The sequence below is a fragment of the Xenopus laevis genome, chromosome 7S (assembly GCF_017654675.1).
Source record: "Xenopus laevis strain J_2021 chromosome 7S, Xenopus_laevis_v10.1, whole genome shotgun sequence".
NCBI classification, from domain to species: Eukaryota; Metazoa; Chordata; class Amphibia; order Anura; family Pipidae; genus Xenopus; species Xenopus laevis.
In genome coordinates this window covers 71,346,374-71,365,791 of record NC_054384.1, presented here as the reverse complement: position 1 = coordinate 71,365,791, position 19,418 = coordinate 71,346,374, and the positions used below count along the sequence as shown (strand labels likewise).

General features: G+C 38.0%; 1 protein-coding gene across 7 annotated transcripts in view; it reads left to right on the top strand.

Annotated features, from left to right (window-relative positions):
• LOC108697590 (centrosomal protein of 164 kDa) overlaps window positions 1–19,418 on the top strand; it is a 56,866-nt gene that overhangs the window by 20,213 nt on the left and 17,235 nt on the right. For 6 of the 7 annotated variants that reach the window (XM_041571377.1, XM_041571376.1, XM_018227765.2 and 3 more), the window contains 12 exons: window positions 3,985–4,047; window positions 5,796–5,873; window positions 7,365–7,474; window positions 7,553–7,990; window positions 8,473–8,604; window positions 9,560–9,776; window positions 10,234–10,311; window positions 11,695–11,805; window positions 12,296–12,418; window positions 13,477–13,620; window positions 13,724–13,807; window positions 15,727–15,795. In XM_041571377.1, the coding sequence (XP_041427311.1) occupies window positions 3,985–4,047; window positions 5,796–5,873; window positions 7,365–7,474; window positions 7,553–7,990; window positions 8,473–8,604; window positions 9,560–9,776; window positions 10,234–10,311; window positions 11,695–11,805; window positions 12,296–12,418; window positions 13,477–13,620; window positions 13,724–13,807; window positions 15,727–15,795 (1,647 nt within the window). Of the gene's footprint in view, window positions 1–384; window positions 496–3,197; window positions 3,480–3,984; window positions 4,048–5,795; window positions 5,874–7,364; window positions 7,475–7,552; window positions 7,991–8,472; window positions 8,605–9,559; window positions 9,777–10,233; window positions 10,312–11,694; window positions 11,806–12,295; window positions 12,419–13,476; window positions 13,621–13,723; window positions 13,808–15,726; window positions 15,796–19,418 lie in introns of all 7 variants that reach the window. The other variant, XM_018227761.2, reaches the window with a different exon arrangement.

Here is a 19,418-nt window from a genome sequence, read left to right as displayed (position 1 = left end):
TACTTCCCTTCTGATGTTTCTTTCTTTAAAATAGTTGTTTTGCGGACGGTATGGTCATGTTTTTTTTTCACAATACAATATTGTTACATATATTGGAAATGTAGTAGTAACTTGGCATAGAACTGTTAAGATTATATCCTTGCACTGAGCAATGTGTAAAAAAAATAGTACCACTTTTACTTGACGTTAACACCAAATCATTGGCAGTTCTAGGAGCTGCTTTGTATGTGTACTTGCACATGCTAGTGTTATAGTGTGTTCATGTGGGCACTTCTGTATTGATGAGTATGTGTGTATATGGCAAGAGCATGTATGCATAAATGCCATTAGTGCATGATGAACCAGAGGAGAGATGTGGAAGTTACATGTCTCTGTGTCACCCAGGAGAGTCAGCGGGTTGAGGAATCTCCCGCAGCCAGTCACACAGATGATGGTTCTGAACCAGAGCTGCAGAACCTTGAGAAGTCTGACGATGAAGAGGAAAGCCAGAAAGAGGTGACCCTGGACACCTACAGGCATGAGTTCTTGGGAGAAATGCATGAGCGTGACTGTCTCTGTGTCTCTTTCTCACCTACAATTGAACTAGAATCCTATTGTAGATTTGTATTGTTTGAATCACATGGAAACAGAGTCAAATCATGACAATAGCATGGTACTTATTGTATGATCTAAGAGTGCTTATAAATTGTTTGTAGGGATGTGAACACAAGGCAAAGGTTTTGCTAAATATTTAAGCTTAGCATAGGCAATAGGGACCTATAAGTAAAGTAACATTTATTCTATGCATGTGGTGTTTACAAGATATAACTCTTTTTAGTTCTGAGCTAATCGATAGATGGCTTATTGGAGCAACATACTGAGCTGTAACCAACATGCTTTTTGGTTCAGTAGTGTGATCCAAAGCTTTTGAGTACTATTTAACACAATAGGATTTATTTAGCACTATTAAATACAGGGAGTAGTCAGTGTTTGTGCTATTTTTTCTTTGTTTTACAGCTAATGATTTATTTCTAATATTCATTTAAAAGATCAATAAGAGAAAAACTTTGAAAGGGATTCCTATAGTTTCATAAATCACATGGTAAAATCAAGGGAAAAAGTAATAAAAACAATTCTCAAAAGAATTGCAATCATGCATGTTCATAAGGCATTTATTTATGGATTAAGTCCCTGATTACCATATGAGCACTACTTTTGCTGTTGTATATAAACAAGATTATTTCCTTCTGCTTCTACTTTATGCTGATGCATGCTGACTCACACTGAGCATTCTGATGTCAACACAGAGCATTCAGGTGACTGTCCAATTGTGCTGCGTGATGAATGGCGAGAGAAAGACTGACTCTTGTACACAAATTCAAAATAACCTGCTCTAAATACATTAAAGGAACAGTAACACCAAAATGAAAGTTTGGAGTTCGTTAATAAATTTTGACTGCTTAATTTCAGTCGTTTTGTGTCTGCTTGGAGGAGGTAAGTCCACTACTGCCTCCTCTGATTACCAAGTTTTGGTTTTTAAACTCGTTTATATCCGTTTATTCTTTTGGCGCCTCTGTTCTTTTTATACCAAAATGAAAGTGTTTTAAAGCAATGAAAATATCATGTAGTGTTTCCCTGCACTGGTAAAACTGATCTGTATGCGTCAGAAACACTACTATAGTTCATATAAACAAGCTGCTCAGTAGCGATGGTGGAAATTTAAAAAAGGCTATATGGCACAGCTTAAATGGTTAATAACAGATAACACCATTATGTTCTACAGAGCTTATTTGCTGTGTAACCTGAGCCTGTACTCCTTTGAATAGCTGCCCCCATTGCTGCACAGCAATGTATATTTAAACAAAGGTAGTGTTTCTGAAGCAAGCACAGCAGTTTTAGTAGTGCAGGGAAACACTGCATTATATTTGTATTAGTTTAAAACTCTTTAATTGTTTGATGTTACTGTTCCCTTAACTACAGCAGAAGTTTTTGTATTGCTTGGGTTAGTGGGGAAATTAATATTGTTAAACCCCAGCTCCCTGACCCCTTCAACATCAATGCGCTCTTATGTCGTGCACATGTGTGTCATCTGCAGCTTAGGCATAGGATCTGTTATCGGAAAACCATTATCCAGAACGACCGATAATACGGGAAGGCTTTTTCCCATAATTTAGATATTTAAAAATCTTTGATTTTCTCTATATTAATAAAACAGTACCTTGTACTTGATCTCAACTAAGATGTAATTAAAGGGGTGGTTCACCTTTAAGATAACTATGTTATAGAATGGCCAATTCTGAGCAACGTTTCCATTGATCTTCATTATTTATTTTTCATAGTTTTTTAATTATTTGCATTTTTCTTCTGACTCTTTTCAGCTTTCAAATGGGGGTCACTGACCCCATCTAAAAACAAATGCTCTGTAAGGCTTCAAATGTATTGTTATTGCCTCTCCTATTCATATTCCAGTCTCTCATTCAAATCTTTGCATGGTTGCTAGTTTAATTTGGACCCTAGCAACCAGATTGCTGAAATTGCAAACTGGATAGCTGCTGAATAAAAAGATAACTCAAAAACTACAAATTCTATAATTTGGTTACTTTTTACGACAAAAATAAATCTTGGCTAAGTTTTCCTTCCAAAAGTCTACTTCTCTTTTAAAACATCTGGCACCAACCTATTGCACATCATAAACAGCAATATAAATATAATTCATATTGTTATTATTAACATCTACTTCTATAGCTCCAACATATGCCACAAGACTGTACAAAAAATGGTTGTATATGCTGACAATTTGATTGCATAGGAATCCTTCTGGTCCATATTTAATAAGATTTGTAGGAAATAGCAATGTGTTAATTGAATAGTAACAGTAATAAAAACTGTGCTATAGTGAGTAAGAGGAAGAGAGCTACATAAGGCAAAGGAGAATTTCAAATGGCTGTTTGTCACAGTCTGAGAAGGAATAGACAGCTACCATGTGAAACAATAACAGTTTCCATATGATATAAACAGTCTGTAGACCCAGTTTGTGATCTTAGTTTAGAGTATGACTAGTACTACATTTTTTCCTCTCTGTGTGTTCTGCTCTTCATTTTTTTTGGTTGCCCACTCTACTGCTCGTTTGTTTCCAAACCATCCCTATCCTCCTACCCCTTTCCAAAGGAGGACAGTAGCATGCAGCTTCCTTCCCATGACTTTGGATTTCTTAAAAGGAATCGCTGGATTGTCAAGATGAAAATATATCTCCTGTTTCCAATGTCCTGTCTTCTGGTCAAGGATCTGATTTGGACAGAGGAATGGTGGGAAGCTTGGGTCACACTAACTCTTTGACTCGAGAATCTGTAGGTAAAAGGGAATCTAGTCCATCTTTGCAGGAGAGTGACTCCAAGATTAAAAAGCAAGAGGGAGATGCCTCTGAACATTTGACAACCTCCAAAACTGGAGAGCCAGGCTCGGTCAATGAACCTCCTCTAACGGAACAGGATTCTCAGGATGTAAGAAAGTCCTGCTCTTTAATATCCTTATGATCTTCTGAAAAACCCTTCATACTAGTCATTTAAAGCAGCATTCCTGCCATTGTACTGTATTTCATTGAAAACTACTTGTACATAGCTATTACATTTTAATATGATCCAAGGTCCTGGGCACATTGCAGGTAAATTGGATATTGAAGATCTAAATAAATTCACAATTCAACAGTGTTGGAAAAAGCTTGTTCTTTGTAAATGTGTCCCATACTCATTGTTCTAGGTATATAGTGTCTCAGTATGGTATACTTCAAACCGCTTCAAGAACTGTATTTACCTTACATGTATTTTCCTGTGTAAATCAACTATGCAGTGTTCTAATCTATTTGTGCACTGAAGTTACATGGACAACAACAAAAAATGCACAATGACAAATTAGAGAGCAGCTTCTTTGCAGTCTATGCAACACTTCTCTGTGTTATGTAAATTGTTTTCTTTCTCTTCATCCAACCTACATCATTCCTCTTTGCAGGAATCAGAAGTCAGCGAAGGTGTGAAAGATGTGTCTGGGCCAGCTTTCAAGGAAAAGCCAGTGGTAAGTATTTGCTCATAAAAGGGCACAAGTTCCAGGGAAGTGACTATAAAATTATTCGGTTTTTCCTGGAGACCTGTTTTCCAGAAGCTCCAAATTACAGGAATAATAACAATGCCTTGTACTTGATCTTAACTAAGTTCCTGGAATCCATATTGGTGGATCCTATTGGGTTTATTTAATGTTGAAATGAATTTTAGCAGACTTAAGGTATGGTGATCCAAGTTATTGACAGATCCTTTATCCAGAAAACCCCAAGTCCCAAATATTCCACATAAATAGTTTGTACTTGTGTAATGTAGGTGGGGATGTGGCAAGCCAAACAAAGTTGTAAGTTGTACTGATTATACTTGGGGCATCTCCAAAGCATTTTTCTTAGCAAGAAGATACAGCCACACAGGGCATTCCCAATATAAGGCACAATTTAATAGGAATATTTTATATTAGTGACCTTTAAACTGAGACTTTACACACGTTCTGAGCACAGCTATGCTACAGGCTGGTGGCGATTATGTGATTGCAATGCAGGCTGGTTTATATAAATGTAATTCTCAGAAAAATCATAGCTGCCTCTGGGAAAGGCCTGAGAGTTCAACATTTTCTGCCCTTGCTTTTTGTGACAAAAAGTATTTAGCTAATGGTATGTTCAGGGTTAAACATATATGTATCTTTGTTTTTTCCTAACTTCAAAGAAGTGTTACTGGCCTGACTTGTAAGTTCAGCCTTTACAAAATCTATTTTCTATACCCTTCCCTAACAACTAGTATAGCCCTTCTGCTTGGTTAAAATTCTCTCACAAGAACCAACAAGGGGCAGATTTACTAAAGGGCGAAGTGGACATTGCTAGCAAAAATTTGCCAGAAATCTCATCCACAGGGATATCACAATTTACTAACCGGCGTAGACAGTAATTTGCTAGTGAAAGAGACCGTCTCTAGCGCAGTTTCACGCCCTATCGCCAGATGAATATTCACTCAGGCGAACAATGGTTACTCACTAAAGTTAAAATTTTAACCAATTTGATGGGCATGCCACATTTGTTTTAGGATGGGCTCATGTCTAGGGCATTAGAGGACATGTTTATTCTTTATTTTGCTTCCTTGGCCACTGCAAGCATTTTAACTAACATCTCTAATAAAGACATCTATATGACATGTATGTACCCACCCTATTCAAATTGACCTAAGCGTAATAGTACTAACAAAGTTTTACTCGGCAAATTGAATGCTAGCGAAAGATCGTTAAGAAATGCTTGTGCTGACAAATTCTCGCTAGCGAAACTTCGCCAGCGTTCAGCTGCTGAGATGTACCTTTGCATTATAGTGAATTAGCGTAGTGGTAACATAGTTACGCCTGGCAAAGTGGCGAGAAGTGTGGCGGAGCATTTGCTGGCGAATTTAGTGAATTTACCCCATGGAGTATGATCAGCAGTGTAATTCTTTATCCATTGGATCGGCCAGTACAAAGCCCAAATGTTTGATTATAGCCTGTAAAGAAAGTCTGAGGCAGCTTTGTGCTGCCACCCCCCCCCCCCACCTTTCCAACACTGGAGGGGGTCCTTGGAGGTCCCACTTCTATTTCAACCAGAAGAGACAGAAGAGTTCTGGTTTTATAACATGCTGATCGTTAACTTAAACTTAGGTTACATAGATACGCTATTGTTTCCTTAAAAATATGCCACTTTCTGAAATACATTGTTAGATGATTTTGTTTACTGCTTTGTTTCCATATTTCCCTCTGTGTCTCTGCAGGATGTTTTATTAAGTGGTCAGCTAGAAGAGAAGGTTCTTGGCATCACTGCTTTATCTTCTGGTGCTGTGAGAGAAGAGGTGAGTTTCCTTGCTACATAACTAGTGTTGTTATAAGTTGGCAAGAATGTATATGCAGGTAAAGTAAGGTCTATATATGTTAATAAAACAATTAATTAATTAGTGTTTTCTAGAGCAATCAGTTTGGTAACCATAGAGCAGGGGTCCCCAACCTGTTTTACCCTGAGCCACATTCAAAAATAAAGAGTTGGGGAGCAACACAATCATGCAAAAACTTCCTGGGGTGCCAAATAAGGGCTGTAATTGGCTATTTGGTGGCCCCTATGTGGACTGGCAGGGGTTGGTGAGCAACATGTTGCTCGCGAGCTACTGGTTGGGGATCACTGCCATAGAGGTTTCAAGATTCTTTGTACTTGCTGCTAAAGGTGAGCCACTACGAGTTGGAGAAGTTTGTAGTCTTTCTTAAATTAACAAAATAGTCGTTTAGGGGGTGCCAATTCATTAGATACCCCCCAGTGACTTTCAGACTTACACATGCACCAAATTTAAATCCTAACAAGGACTAGTCCTTTGTACTTTAAGTTTGAAGAATGTTACCTGTTTTCTTGCCCACCAAAGTATCCCAAGTACATTAATAGTATTATAATACGGATAATAGGAAAGGGAACAGAATTACTCGGTAGTCCTACATTCTCTCTGAACCTGCATAATAACTGAGTGTGTAGTTAAAGTAATAATTACATTGTGTAAAGAACCCTCTTTTAATGATTCCAAATTATTTTCACAATACTAGTTCTTAGAATTAGATTATTATGAATGAAGTGTTAAAAATTCACTGTAAGGTGCTCAAAGGGCGATAAGTGGCATTCCATAGAATACATTAATTGTATATACAAAACAACTAAAATTGGCACAAACTCCTTGAAAGTGCAGTTGAGAAATGGAATTTTGGAAATGTTATAGCAATGTGCCAAAGAAGAGCTATTAACAAAATGATTTCTGACTTGGGATACCACAAAGAAAGAGATGGCAAGAACCCAAGGGCTGTGGTCTTGAATTGTTCCTTCCCTAAACTGAATTAATTGGAGAACCTAGATAAGCTAACAAACACAAAAGGTCCCTTGGAAAATATTGGTAATCAATCAGGTTATTTAAAAACCATCACTCGCAAACATTTGGGATGGAATAGGTTATAAGTCTCTGCTTTAAAATAAGCTTAAGAATAACCAAACTACTGAAATTTTAAAGCCAGTTGACTATACCAGTGGCCTTCAGCATTTTGTTAGAAACTAAACACAAATAACATATGTTCACAAAACAGGCAATGGAATGCATGCATTTAGCAAACTGCTTAATTGTGCAAACAAACACATTACCTTCTATGTTGCTGCTGTCTTTTTCTTCCTCCTACTTGTTCTGCACTATGTTTTCCCTTTGATTTCTGGTATATGACAGAGCAGTGTTGATACAGTATAACGTATTAGCCTAGTAGTGGGATCTATTGAATTAGGTAACATCTATTATACATGTTTTATTACATATTTCCCTTAGAAGGACATAATTGAGGAGGAGGCAGAAGTAGAGGTGGAGGAAGACATAGAGGAAGAAGTAAGCGATGAAGAGGTGGGACAAAGAAGAGTCTTGCCCAAGGTTACTGACAGGTAATCAGAAGCAGAGAATTTTATAAATTTAATGGCAGTTAGTGAGATGAATTAACCCCCTGATCTAATCTCTATTAGGCATATTAACCCAGGGATGGACACTTTGGAATCAGTGGGTGTGCATAAAAAATTAGAATCTTCCTTAAATATGAGTGAGTCCCCTATGCTTGCAGACCTATCTTCCAAACCTCTGTTGAACCAAGCTGACCACCTTGCAGAAGACTCACCTTATAAATCCGTAGACAGAGTTTCTAAGAATGCTGAAAAATGCACTGTTTCTGAAGGAGAGTCTTCCAGTTTGAAAAAAGAATCATCTAAACAAGCCGATGAACTTCCTAAATTAAAAGAAGAATTTACAAAACAACCAGAAGAGATATCCAGTGTTATTTTAGAGCAGGAGGAGATGGAACTGAAAATGAAACAGAAACAGAAACTGGAAGAGTTAAGAGAAACCCTAAGGAAAGAAGAGGAAAAAGAGAGCTTGGAGATGCACCAATGCCATGAAAATAAACTGAGGTATCTGCATGTGTCCAGTAATAAGGTTAGAAGGTTAGAAAAATATAAACTGTTGTTGTTAAGTATAAGATTTAAAAGAGAACTAAACCCTAAAAATAAATATGGCTAGAACTGCTTGATTTTATATAACCTTACTGCACCCAAAAGCTGATGCTACAGGCCTGATTATTAAATGCTGATGTCCATTTCATTAGTTTCTGAGCCACCATGTAATGGGAATATGAATTAAGTGAGAATTAAGCCCATAAAACGAATATTGCTAGAAATGCCATCTTTTATATACTGAACCAACCTAAAGGTTCAGCATCTCTCGATTAGTAATGATTCAGGCTTTCAAAGTTGTCACAGGAGTTTCCCTTTGTTGGATTTTGTTAGGACTGCCTTCAATACACTAGGAAAAGTAGCAGTAGGTTACTTCTGATAAGTAAGTATTGATTGTTTTTGGACTTAAATTCACATTATGCTATTTGTAATTTCTGCAGGGCATTAGATGAATGCCTAGACAAGCAGATGCAGGAGGAGGAGACTGAGATGCGAGCAGCACAGAAGCAGAGGCTCCTAAGACTTGAAAAAGAGCTTGAGATGGAGCAAGAGGAAGAACAGGAGAAGCTAAGGTCAGGGGATGTTTAACAGGGAGGCTGCACATCATTTTTATTTGTTTTCCTCTAATCCAGAAGTCAAAAATCCTCCCTCTAAGGCTTAGATGATTTATATCCATTTAAGTTTGGTGTTTGAATTTGTAGCTTCTTTAAGTATAAGTGATAGCTAATACATTTACCCCCAGCATATGTATTATGACTGGGGTTTTGGATTATCACTGGGGAAATGAAAATGGTTGCTTGCAAGTGCATGGCTGTTATAGGCATTTCTCATGAGCAGCTCAGTCCACAATAGACCCCCTTTTCTTGCTATGCGTAACTACCTATAAAGATGTGATATACTTCGCATGTTAAAGTATTATCTCAACAAAAACAGTTGCTGAAATGTATAGGACCTTTGTGCACCTATCTAATTTTCATTTTTAATTTCCACTTTTAACTCATTTTAACTTTTCAGTTCACCACAAACATTGGAATACAGACATGCAATAATGCAGGTGCTCTATATTATTTCTTGCACCTGAGATTCATGGGCAAATTTACAAATGCAAGGGCAAGTTCTGAGTGCTAAAACTGACACGTTTTGATGCTATTCACAAAAGCACTAGCACTTAGTACAAGTACGGGAACCAAAAGACCCAGTAGAGCCCTTGAATTTATGTCAGCGTTTATCTGCTGGTAGTTCCATAGTTCCCCTAGAGAGCTGCATGTACACCCACAACCCATTAATTATTATTATTAATTATAATTATTGATGCTGCAGAATGTAAGTGATGCCATATGCACAGAGATCCAGTAAGAAAACTGCATGCCACACGTTTTGCATGGTGTATCAGAGCAGATGGTAATTTGTCTTCGTTGTGGCAGATGTATTTAGCTGGTGGTAAATACACTGATACTGATAATATGGGAAAACTATGAGCCCTTTAGCATGCAACTGCTCATCCTTGTTTTCAATGACTGATTGCAGGCTACGGATGAATGAGCTTGAAGAAGAACGGAAGTATACCATGAAACAATTTGAGAAGTCCCAGGAAGAAATTATTCTACATGAGAAAGCTGCTATAAAAGAAAAAATGAAGCCAGATATCGAGGAAGCAATAAGGGAAGAAAAAATGCTATTGGATAAGGAGAAAGATGCTGCTCTTGATGAAATGAGACAGAAACTCAAACAGGAAATGAAGGAAGTAAGGGAATTCATTTGTGCTATCTCACCACTTCATTTCTCATCTTTCTTTACAATCAGTGCATCCACACTGGCATTTTCTTTGTAATTTATTGGATGGTTTACATGTTAATGCATGTTTTTCCAATTTATTCAGTCAATAATGTACCAACTATTATTAAAATCTGTACAAGTGTGGTCACATAGGTCATAAATATGTAAATATGTAAATTAGATAATTTGTTTGTTTAGTAAAAGCATTTATTTATGCATAGGCTTTATGTTTCCTATTAGTCTTTTTAAAGTATATAGATATCGTTTGTGGCATAGCAATTGTGCCCAATTTGAGCCTCAAGATTAGTTGATTGGCCAGCACATAACAGACTGCACAGATCTTTATATCATGTAAATTATATTGGTAAACTTAATTCAAATTAGCATAATTTATTACTCATCTGACCTGTTTTTCTACCTTGTAGGCATTAGAGGCCCTTGAGAAACAGCATGCACAGGAACTTGAAAACTTAAAAGCTGAAGCCGAACAAAACCATCAACAGGTATGAAAATGATCTATTCCTTGTATATGCCACTTCATTCAATTGCCATACCTTTAATGTTCACGTATACCCCCAGATTAGAAATTCTTTTCTAGCCTTTCTCTTCTTTTCTGCCTTAGAGTCATTGCCATATTTTTGTATTTTAAAAACCCACAGCCATCACATAAATAAATAAATATATATATATATATATATATATATATATATATATATATATATATATATATATATATATATATATATATATATATATATATATATATATATATATATATATATATATATATATATATAACCTGAATCAGACGCTTGCACTCTAAACCAGTCTTCCATGAACGTGGGTGCTGGGTCAAAGTATTTATGTAGAGTTCAAGAGGACCCGCACACCTTGGTTAGTGAACCAAAAATTTCTTTATTTTTCAAACTTGTGCATCCGATGCACAAGTTTGAAAAATAAAGAAATTTTTGGTTCACTAACCAAGGTGTGCGGGTCCTCTTGAACTCTATATATATATATATATATATATATATATATATATATATATTCTAATGGTACAGTGACATAGTAGTCAAGAGTGCTCATTCAGCAAGCATTTCTACCTCTGATCTGGCTGTACCTTGCACCAGATCTAAAAATTTGGCACAAGGTACAGACCACATCCAGCCCTGTCATTACCCTCTGAGCCCCATTGTGGCCTGTGTCCATGCACCTGAATTACATGAAAATTAGGGGACGGAAGGGGAGTTCACCCCCTCATAGCTTTCATTAATACAACACTGTTGAAAGCAATCAGGATTGTATTATTCAGGGCAATGGCAGGTCTGTTTTCTCTTAAATAGAGCTCAGAGGCCTGTGGCATTTCTGCAATAGAGAAAGGTAGTGTTATACCTTTCTCTATTGCAGAAATTCCACAGGCCTCTGAACTCTATTTTAGAGAAAACAGACCTGTCATTGCCCTGAATAACACAAGCAGGATTGTTGGGCCCATTTTTTGTATTTCTTTTTTTCTACAGTATGTCCCATATTTTCTTCATTGGATCTCAGTGGAATACACTAGATAATGTTTTTAGTAAATAATTGCAGGACAGTTGGAACAGCACCGCTAATTAGATAAAATGCCTTTATTGCACACTTAGGACCCTAAGCGTTCAATAAAGGCATTTTAAACATATCTAATTAGTGGTGCTGTTCCAACTGTCCTGTAATAGGTTTACTGATGGGAAGTGGCCCACTACATGTACTACGTAGAGAAGATTTTGCAAGTTCTGTGCTGTTTTCCATTTTCCAAGTAAATTAGCCAAAATATTTTATGTTCTCTTTTTTTTTTTAGTTTACATCTTCTCTATGATTTCTATTCTGACATTACCTTTTCCTTCTCATAGACTGTGTCTGAACTTCAGAATTTAAGGCTCCAGCAAAAGGAAGCACAGACCTTCAGTGAGCTAAGTCATTCCAACAACAAAATGTTACAGCTGATGGACTTTGAAAAAGATGTACGGTTCATAATAACAGATTTCTAGCAACAGCATAACAGCATAAGGATAAGTAATGAAACTATAATATACTGTTTTTGTTGCACTGGTAAACCTGGTGTGTTTGCTTCAGAAACTCTACAATAATGCATATAAACAAGCTGCTGTGTAGCCACAGGGGCAGCAATTCAAGCACAGGATACACAGCAGATAACAGATAAGCTCTTTAGTATACAATGGGATTCTTAAGAACTTATCTGTTATCTACTGTGTATCCTGGGCTTGAATGGCTGCCCCCATGGCTACACAGCAGCTTGTTTATATAAACTATAATTGTGTTTCTGAAGCAAACACACTAGTTTTACCTATGCAGGGCAACAGTACATTATATTATCATGCCTTGAAAACACTTCTTTTTTTGGTGTTCCTCTTCCTTTAATATCCTGCAGTAACCCTTTATTATCCCTTTAATCCCTGACCCAGTCTTGAATCTCTATTTTCCATTCTGTAGATGAGTGACCTACTGCAGGAGAAAAGGCTGGAGGTTCAGAGAGACCATGAAAGGAAATTGGAACGATTAAAGGAGGATCACCAGCAGGAGCTTGAGAGGGTGCGGGACCAGTTGGAAGAGGAGGTAAGGGTTGCCCTTCCACACTGCAAAACAACAATTTCTTATTGCAGTTCTTTTTTATTATCTATTATTATTACTTTATTATCTTTTTTTTTTAATACCTTCTGAATTTCTTTAGAATTTTATTTCATTTTTATCTTGTTTTGCTTTTATAATTTCCTTTTACAGTGTGAAAAAGGAACAATACCTGTTTTTGTCCCTTTGAAATAGGCCAAAGATTTAATCATATGTACCCTACTACTTTGCAAAGCACAAAAAACAATATAGTGTTCTTTGCTCAATCAAAGAATTGATGCAGGCCTCTGCACACTGTTTCGTAGCAAAGAGACATATGACTACCCCTAAGAATACAACACTGCCTGCATTTGGCAACACTGTATTGATGAGAGGCTTGCCCTGTGGCACTCAGTCCCTCCCCGTTGTTGTAAATGACCCATAATGAGATAAGAACTTGATATAAAAAAAACATAAAAGGATTTTTTGACCACAGGAGTTCACTTGGCCTGTGGCTTTTTAAACTATGCCCGTAGTAGTGGGAAAGGTGCAAAAAAGCCAATTTTTATCTTTTTTTTTGCACTTTGCATATTACGTGAGGCATTGTAAATGAGCCCTTTAGGCTACAGTGAAACCTCAATTTTACATACGTGATTTTTGGTTTTCCCAAATTTTACACCATATGTTTGTGGTCCCACAAATTGATAATGCATTTCAATTATGGGTTCATTGGATTTTAGACACAACTGTGCCCTGGTGTTCTCCAAAATGGCTCTTTGTCCTCTGTGAATGTTATTGTTATAATATATTTAGGCTGTACATGAGAGGCCTTGCACATGCCCCCAGAGTGGAACATTAATGCTGCAATGCTTAACCCTTATCTATAATACAGTAAATATTGTATTTCAAAGTAAAACAGACTCCTGTGCTTATATCCTTGGTATTCTTCAATTCTTGAGTTGCTTTAATGCATTTCCCTGAAACCTGGATTTTACACTTTTTTTTTCCTGGTCCCCTGAAAATACTGCAATGCTATATATGATATTTTGTATATAATAAATTCTAAGGAGAGGACGCAACGTTCCCGAATGCTTAAGAGGTTGCAAGAACAACTTGAAAAGATAAGGAGACTTCATGAAGAGGAGCTAGAGACTGAACGTCAGGAGCTGCAAAGGCAACAAGAGGAGAGACGAAACAGCTACCAGGAAAAGGTGGCAGTCATAAGTTTTGCATTTCTATCACTCTCCCTTGCAAAGCTTTGTGCTGTTTCTAGATTATTATTTTGTTGTTCATAACTTTTATTAATCATTACAGGAAAACAAACTGCAGGACTTGGAGCAAAGCCTCGAATTTAGAAGGAATCAACTAGTGAAGAAAACAGGACAGTTAGACAGCCAGGTAAGACTAGAAAATAAGGCGTATAGAAAAGGAAGACTTGAGATTAACTAGGTATTTACATGTTACATCAGTGCTGTCCAACTTCTGTAGTACCAAGGGCCGGAATTTTTCTGGTCTACATGGTGGAGTTCTGATAATGGAAGCCAGTGTTAGCAACTCCCTGTTTTAGACCATACTCTTTAAACCACACCCACGTTACCACAAGACCATGTCCACATTAATAACACACCAAAAAAACAAATGGTTGGTGCTCACTGCAGGGATACCACTCATATGTGAAAAAAGTTAAGTCATATTAAGACATACCCTTAAATCAATATACCTCCTCCCCCCCTGTGGATAACACAGTACCCCCAAAACATGATTAAACACCTTAGGGGCCCCTAACAATAATTTTCAAATGCTAAAAAAAAACCAGAACAAATACCAGGCTTTTGTTCCACAGGCAGAGCAGGGCACATACAGGGAGCATAGGGAAGACAGAGTATGGCACCCACTGGCAGAGTATGGCACACCCAAGGAGAATAGGGCATGCATAGAATGGCACACCCAGGGAGTATAGGATGAGCAGAGTATGGCACGCATTGCGAACATAGGGTAGACAGAGTATGGCACACCAGGGAGCATGGAGCAGACAGAGTATGGCACAGCAGGGAGCATGGGGCAGGCAGAGTATGGCACACACATGTAGCATGGGGCAGACAGAGTATGGCACACACAGGGAGCATAAAGCAGGCAAAGTATGGCACACACAGGAAGCATAGGGGAGACAGAGTATGGCACACACAGGGAGCATAGGGGAGGCAGAGTATGGCACACAAGGAGCATAGGGAGGCAGAGTATGGCACACAGGGAAGACAGAACAGAGCAGGAGACAGGGAAACTCATCAGGACCACTCTAAGATGTGCTACATACAGTGACACAGTGCTGGTGCCCCATTAGCACTTTGAATAAAGTGTGAACAGGTAAATAATGTGGGCAGTTTCAGTTTGGGTCTCAGGTGTGGACAGTACAGGTCTTTAGGGGTGTGAACAATAGAGGTGTCACAAATGTGAACAATGCAGGGGGGATTACATGTGTGAACAATACAGGGGATTATTCTGAATTTGAGGTTTAAACAATGCAGGGGCCAGTTAATCTCAGTACTGATACTTTTTAAAGATTACACATGGTAAACAGACACAACAGGCAGACTTTCATGTGGAGGGCCACACAAGGGGGGCAGCCAGTTGGACAACCCTGTGCTACATAATTGCCTAAAGCTGGTCACACATGCACAGATTTGGTTTAGCAAATAGAACATCCTGCATTCCAGTGGGTTCATTGTTGATGTGTCCAAATGCAGAATTGTCATCACTGATATATATATAATTAGTGTGTAGAGCTCTTTTTCTTTTCCTGTAAGAGCTGATCGTTAAGGTTGTCAAGACAGTAAAGGGGGATCGTACCGAACTAAGCGCACCAACAACCCCCTTTTTTGATTTAAGTCTGTCAGATATACAGTATTTGGAGGCACATTTATCAAGGGTCGAACTCCCATAGATTCCAAAAATTGACTAATCGAAATGTATTAATAAAATAGAATTTTTCCAATTCAGACAAATTTAAACAACCCAAAAACTCAAATCGAATTAGATCAAACTCGATTCAAGTTTTTCTCCGTCAGAATGTCAGGAAGGCTACAAACATCTCCAGATTGATCCCTGGACCTCTCCCATTGACTTAAACAGCAATTCGGCAGGTTTTAGGTGGCGAATAGTCGAATTTGAATTCTTAAAGTGCCAGAGCATTATAAATCTCGAGAATCGAGTTTGGATAACTCCCTTTTAATTTGACCCTTAATAAATATGCTCCTTAAAGTCAGCCTGTGAAAGACCACCTTAACATTTGTAAATATTACCTCTCTCTGAACATACAGGAAGAGAATATCCGACAGAGAAGGGAAAATATGGAAGAGAAAGAGAAGGAACTTGCAAGAAGGACAGAGGTATATACACAAGCCTAGTAATTAAATGCTCCTGCAAGCTATAGCCCTGAAAGGAAAGTATCTCCATACTCCTACCGGTGACTCCTTAACTCATGAATAAATGAAATTTAACTTGCATAGAAGGGAATGGCACTAGAAACTGCCTCTTTTTGCATATAAGAAGCTTAATGAGTGAAGGCTGCCATTGTCCCTTTCTGTCTTCATTCACAACAATGTATACTGTTACTTCTCTTGTCCTTGGTGGCTTTCCAAGTCAATAGCATTGCTAGTGCAACATAAGAGGCATAGTTTATCACTGGAAAACAAGGCGAAGACCTCAGTATGCCCCAGCAGACAGAATGCAGGTGTCCGAAGTAAGTATTGTAGTCCAAAGTTGCTAAATTTTGTCCCAAGACATGAAAGTAATTGCCCTAATCTAAGTTGCATTTTAAGCCTACATTTGGATAGCCCAGATACATTTGTGCCAGCCTGGGTGGAGTCAAATAAACTTTAACATAGAAATATCAACATCTTGTAGATATATATACATTTTAAGAATTTGTTTTCGTAAAGCTTCCCAATGTCCCATATCTAACTAGGTCCTGGGCCCATTTGAGACTAATAGGTTCAATAGGGTCCCTTGCAGTAAGATATAAAATCAGCTGAGGGTTTTGGAAAGCTCTGGCCTACGGAGGTAATTCTCAAGAGTACATAAAACCAGCTGAGGGGTTTGGAAAGCTTTAGCCTGTGGTGGTAATTCTCAAGAGTGCATTCTGTAATAGTAGGGGCTTCCTCTGAGAATTCGGCCTGGAATGTGTGTCTTAATTGAAGTAATTAAATACTGGACTTTGCTGCAGCCCAAATTCCTCTGTTAGTTACCTTCAGCACACAGGCAGCAGTATAGACCAAATGGCAGATCATTTCACTAATGTGCCCAAATATTACTGCTACGCAATTCCTTGTTTAAATTAGTTAAATTATGTTAATGGTTCAAAGAATTTCAGGCTGAATTGTCTGCTCCCACACATTTTCACCTCACCAAACCTGGCCCTCGTTGCTAATAGTTTGAACACCCCTGAGCTAGATGCTTTCTGGTAGGCAGATGCAACCATCCTCATGATGATTTTGTTTAATATTTCCGTATGGGTGTTAAGGAATATACAGATGGAAGACCTCTGTGCAACTGATTGGCCAGGGCTGTAAAAGTGGAGTTTATCACGGCCTCCAACACTGTAGTCTGGTTATTGGTCTGGCTTAAAGAAGAACTAAACCCCAAAAATGAATATGGCTAAGAATGCCATATTTTATATAGTGAACGTATTGCACCAGACTAAAGTTTCAGCTTGTCAACAGCAGCAATGATCCAGGACTTCAAACTTATCACAGGGGGTCACCATCTTGGAAAGTGTCTGCGACACTCACATGCTCAGTGGGCTCTGAGCAGCTATTGAGAAGCTAAGCTTAGGGGTCGCAAATTATCAAGCCAAAAATCAGGTTGGCCTGTAATATAAGCTGATGCTACTGGGCTGATTATCAAATTCTGATGCTAAATGCACTGGTTTCTGTGCTGCCATGTAGTAATTATCTGTTAATTACTAATCAGCCTTATATTGTGACATTTATAGTCCATGTGTACTGAATATTGTGAGCCGTTCCCTAAGCTCAATAAGTGACAGCAACACAACATGTGCAGTAAATCAGCAGAAAAGAAGATGGGGAGCTACTTGTGTATATTTGGAGTCACAGATCATCCTTGCTAAATGACTGTGGTTGCCTTGGACTGCATCCCAAAACATAATGTACAACATTTCTAGCCTTAAAGGGATACTGTCATGGGAAAAATTAAAAATGAATCAGTTAATAGTGCTGCTCCAGCAGAATTCTGCACTGAAACCCATTTCTCAAAAGAGCAAACACATTTCCCAGCTGCCCCAAGTCATGTGACTTGTGCTCTGATAAACTTCAATCACTTTTTACTGCTGTACTGCAAGTTGGAGTGATATCACCCCCTCCCTTTCCCCCCCAGCAGCCAAACAAAAGAACAATGGGAAGGTAACCAGATAACAGCTCCCTAACACAAGATAACAACTGCCTGGTAGATCTAAGAACAACACTCAATAGTAAAAACCCATGTCCCACTGAGACACATTCAGTTACATTGAGAAGGAAAAACAGCAGCCTGCCAGAAAGCATTTCTCTCCTAAAGTGCAGGCACAAGTCACATGACCAGGGGCAGCTGGGAAATTGATAAAATGTCTAGCCCCATGTCAGATTTCAAAATTGAATATAAAACAATCTGTTTGCTCTTTTGAAAAATGGATTTCAGTGAGAATTCTGCTGGAGTAGCACTATTAACTGATGCGTTTTGAAAAAAAACCGATGACAGGATCCCTTTAAGCTTTAGTTCAGCAATGGTTTAATGTGAAATGTCTTCTCTAGCTTTCTGCTGGGACAGCAGTAAATCCTAGAGTAGGAGTCGTGTTATCATTAAGTCATATTTTCAACCTATGTCTTCCACAAGATAACGCGTGAGATACTAAACTGCAAATACTTGACACCCTAGTTCACCATACAAGTACCATTTGCCAGTCTCTATTCAAAAACGAAATGCATATATATATATATCTATATATATCTATATATATATATATATCACATAACCCAAATCATGAGCAGTTTAGGCTCTCTTGTAACAGTTGTATATAAATGATCACTTGTTCATGAAAATCTTTGTTTCTATGGCAACAGGCGAGAGCAGTATTTCCATTTTTGCTTATTATTCTTGCTAGTTTTTAATATTGCCATCGCAGCATTTAAACTAGTGCAAAACCTAAAGTCAATGAAAATGTTGTGGTTCAATTAGCGTCTGAATTGAGTGAAGCAAAAATTGTTTGCTACACTGTTAAATCATCAAATCATTAACATTATTCCCTTAAAAACAAAGCCTCAGACACTGGCTTATTTACTAATGGACAGGTGCAAGTACATGAACACACCCTTGCCCTCTCTTAAAATCAGGCTCAAGCATGTAGAGCAGGCAAATGCAGGGGAGCTCAGTAATGGATTTCATATTATATTATGAATTTGATTCTGTCTCTTTGTCACACACAGCTTTATTTATATTTAAGCCCATTTCTTTGTTGATCACAATCTCCTTAGTTAGAAATAGAACTCAGTGGGGCTGTCCCTAAAGGTTTGTTGGAATAATGCAGCCAGGAATTGCTGCCATAGTCTGTTATAACGTTGACTGTGTCCCAGTTCTCACACTACACTGGTCTCTGACCACAAATAGAAGATTCTGTGAATCAGTGCTTCTCTTTTACCTGCGCCTATACAATTGGTTTCATTGGCCTCTTTCTTATACAGATCATGTTGTTTTAAACTGATACAGTAGCCTCCCCACCATTTCTGTGCTCCTTGGTTTACTTGATTTCATAATTAAACATGCCACCCCCTGTAATATGCCCTAGCTATCCATTTTTTTCCACACAATTATTTGATTTTTCACAATAATGCTTTATTATTAAAGGAGAACTTAAAAGAAATAAGAAATAGTTTGGATAGAATTTGCTGTGTTTTCTCAAGTCCAAGAATGGTAATGATCAGTGCCTTCTATGTTGTTCATAGGAAACTGCGACCATGCA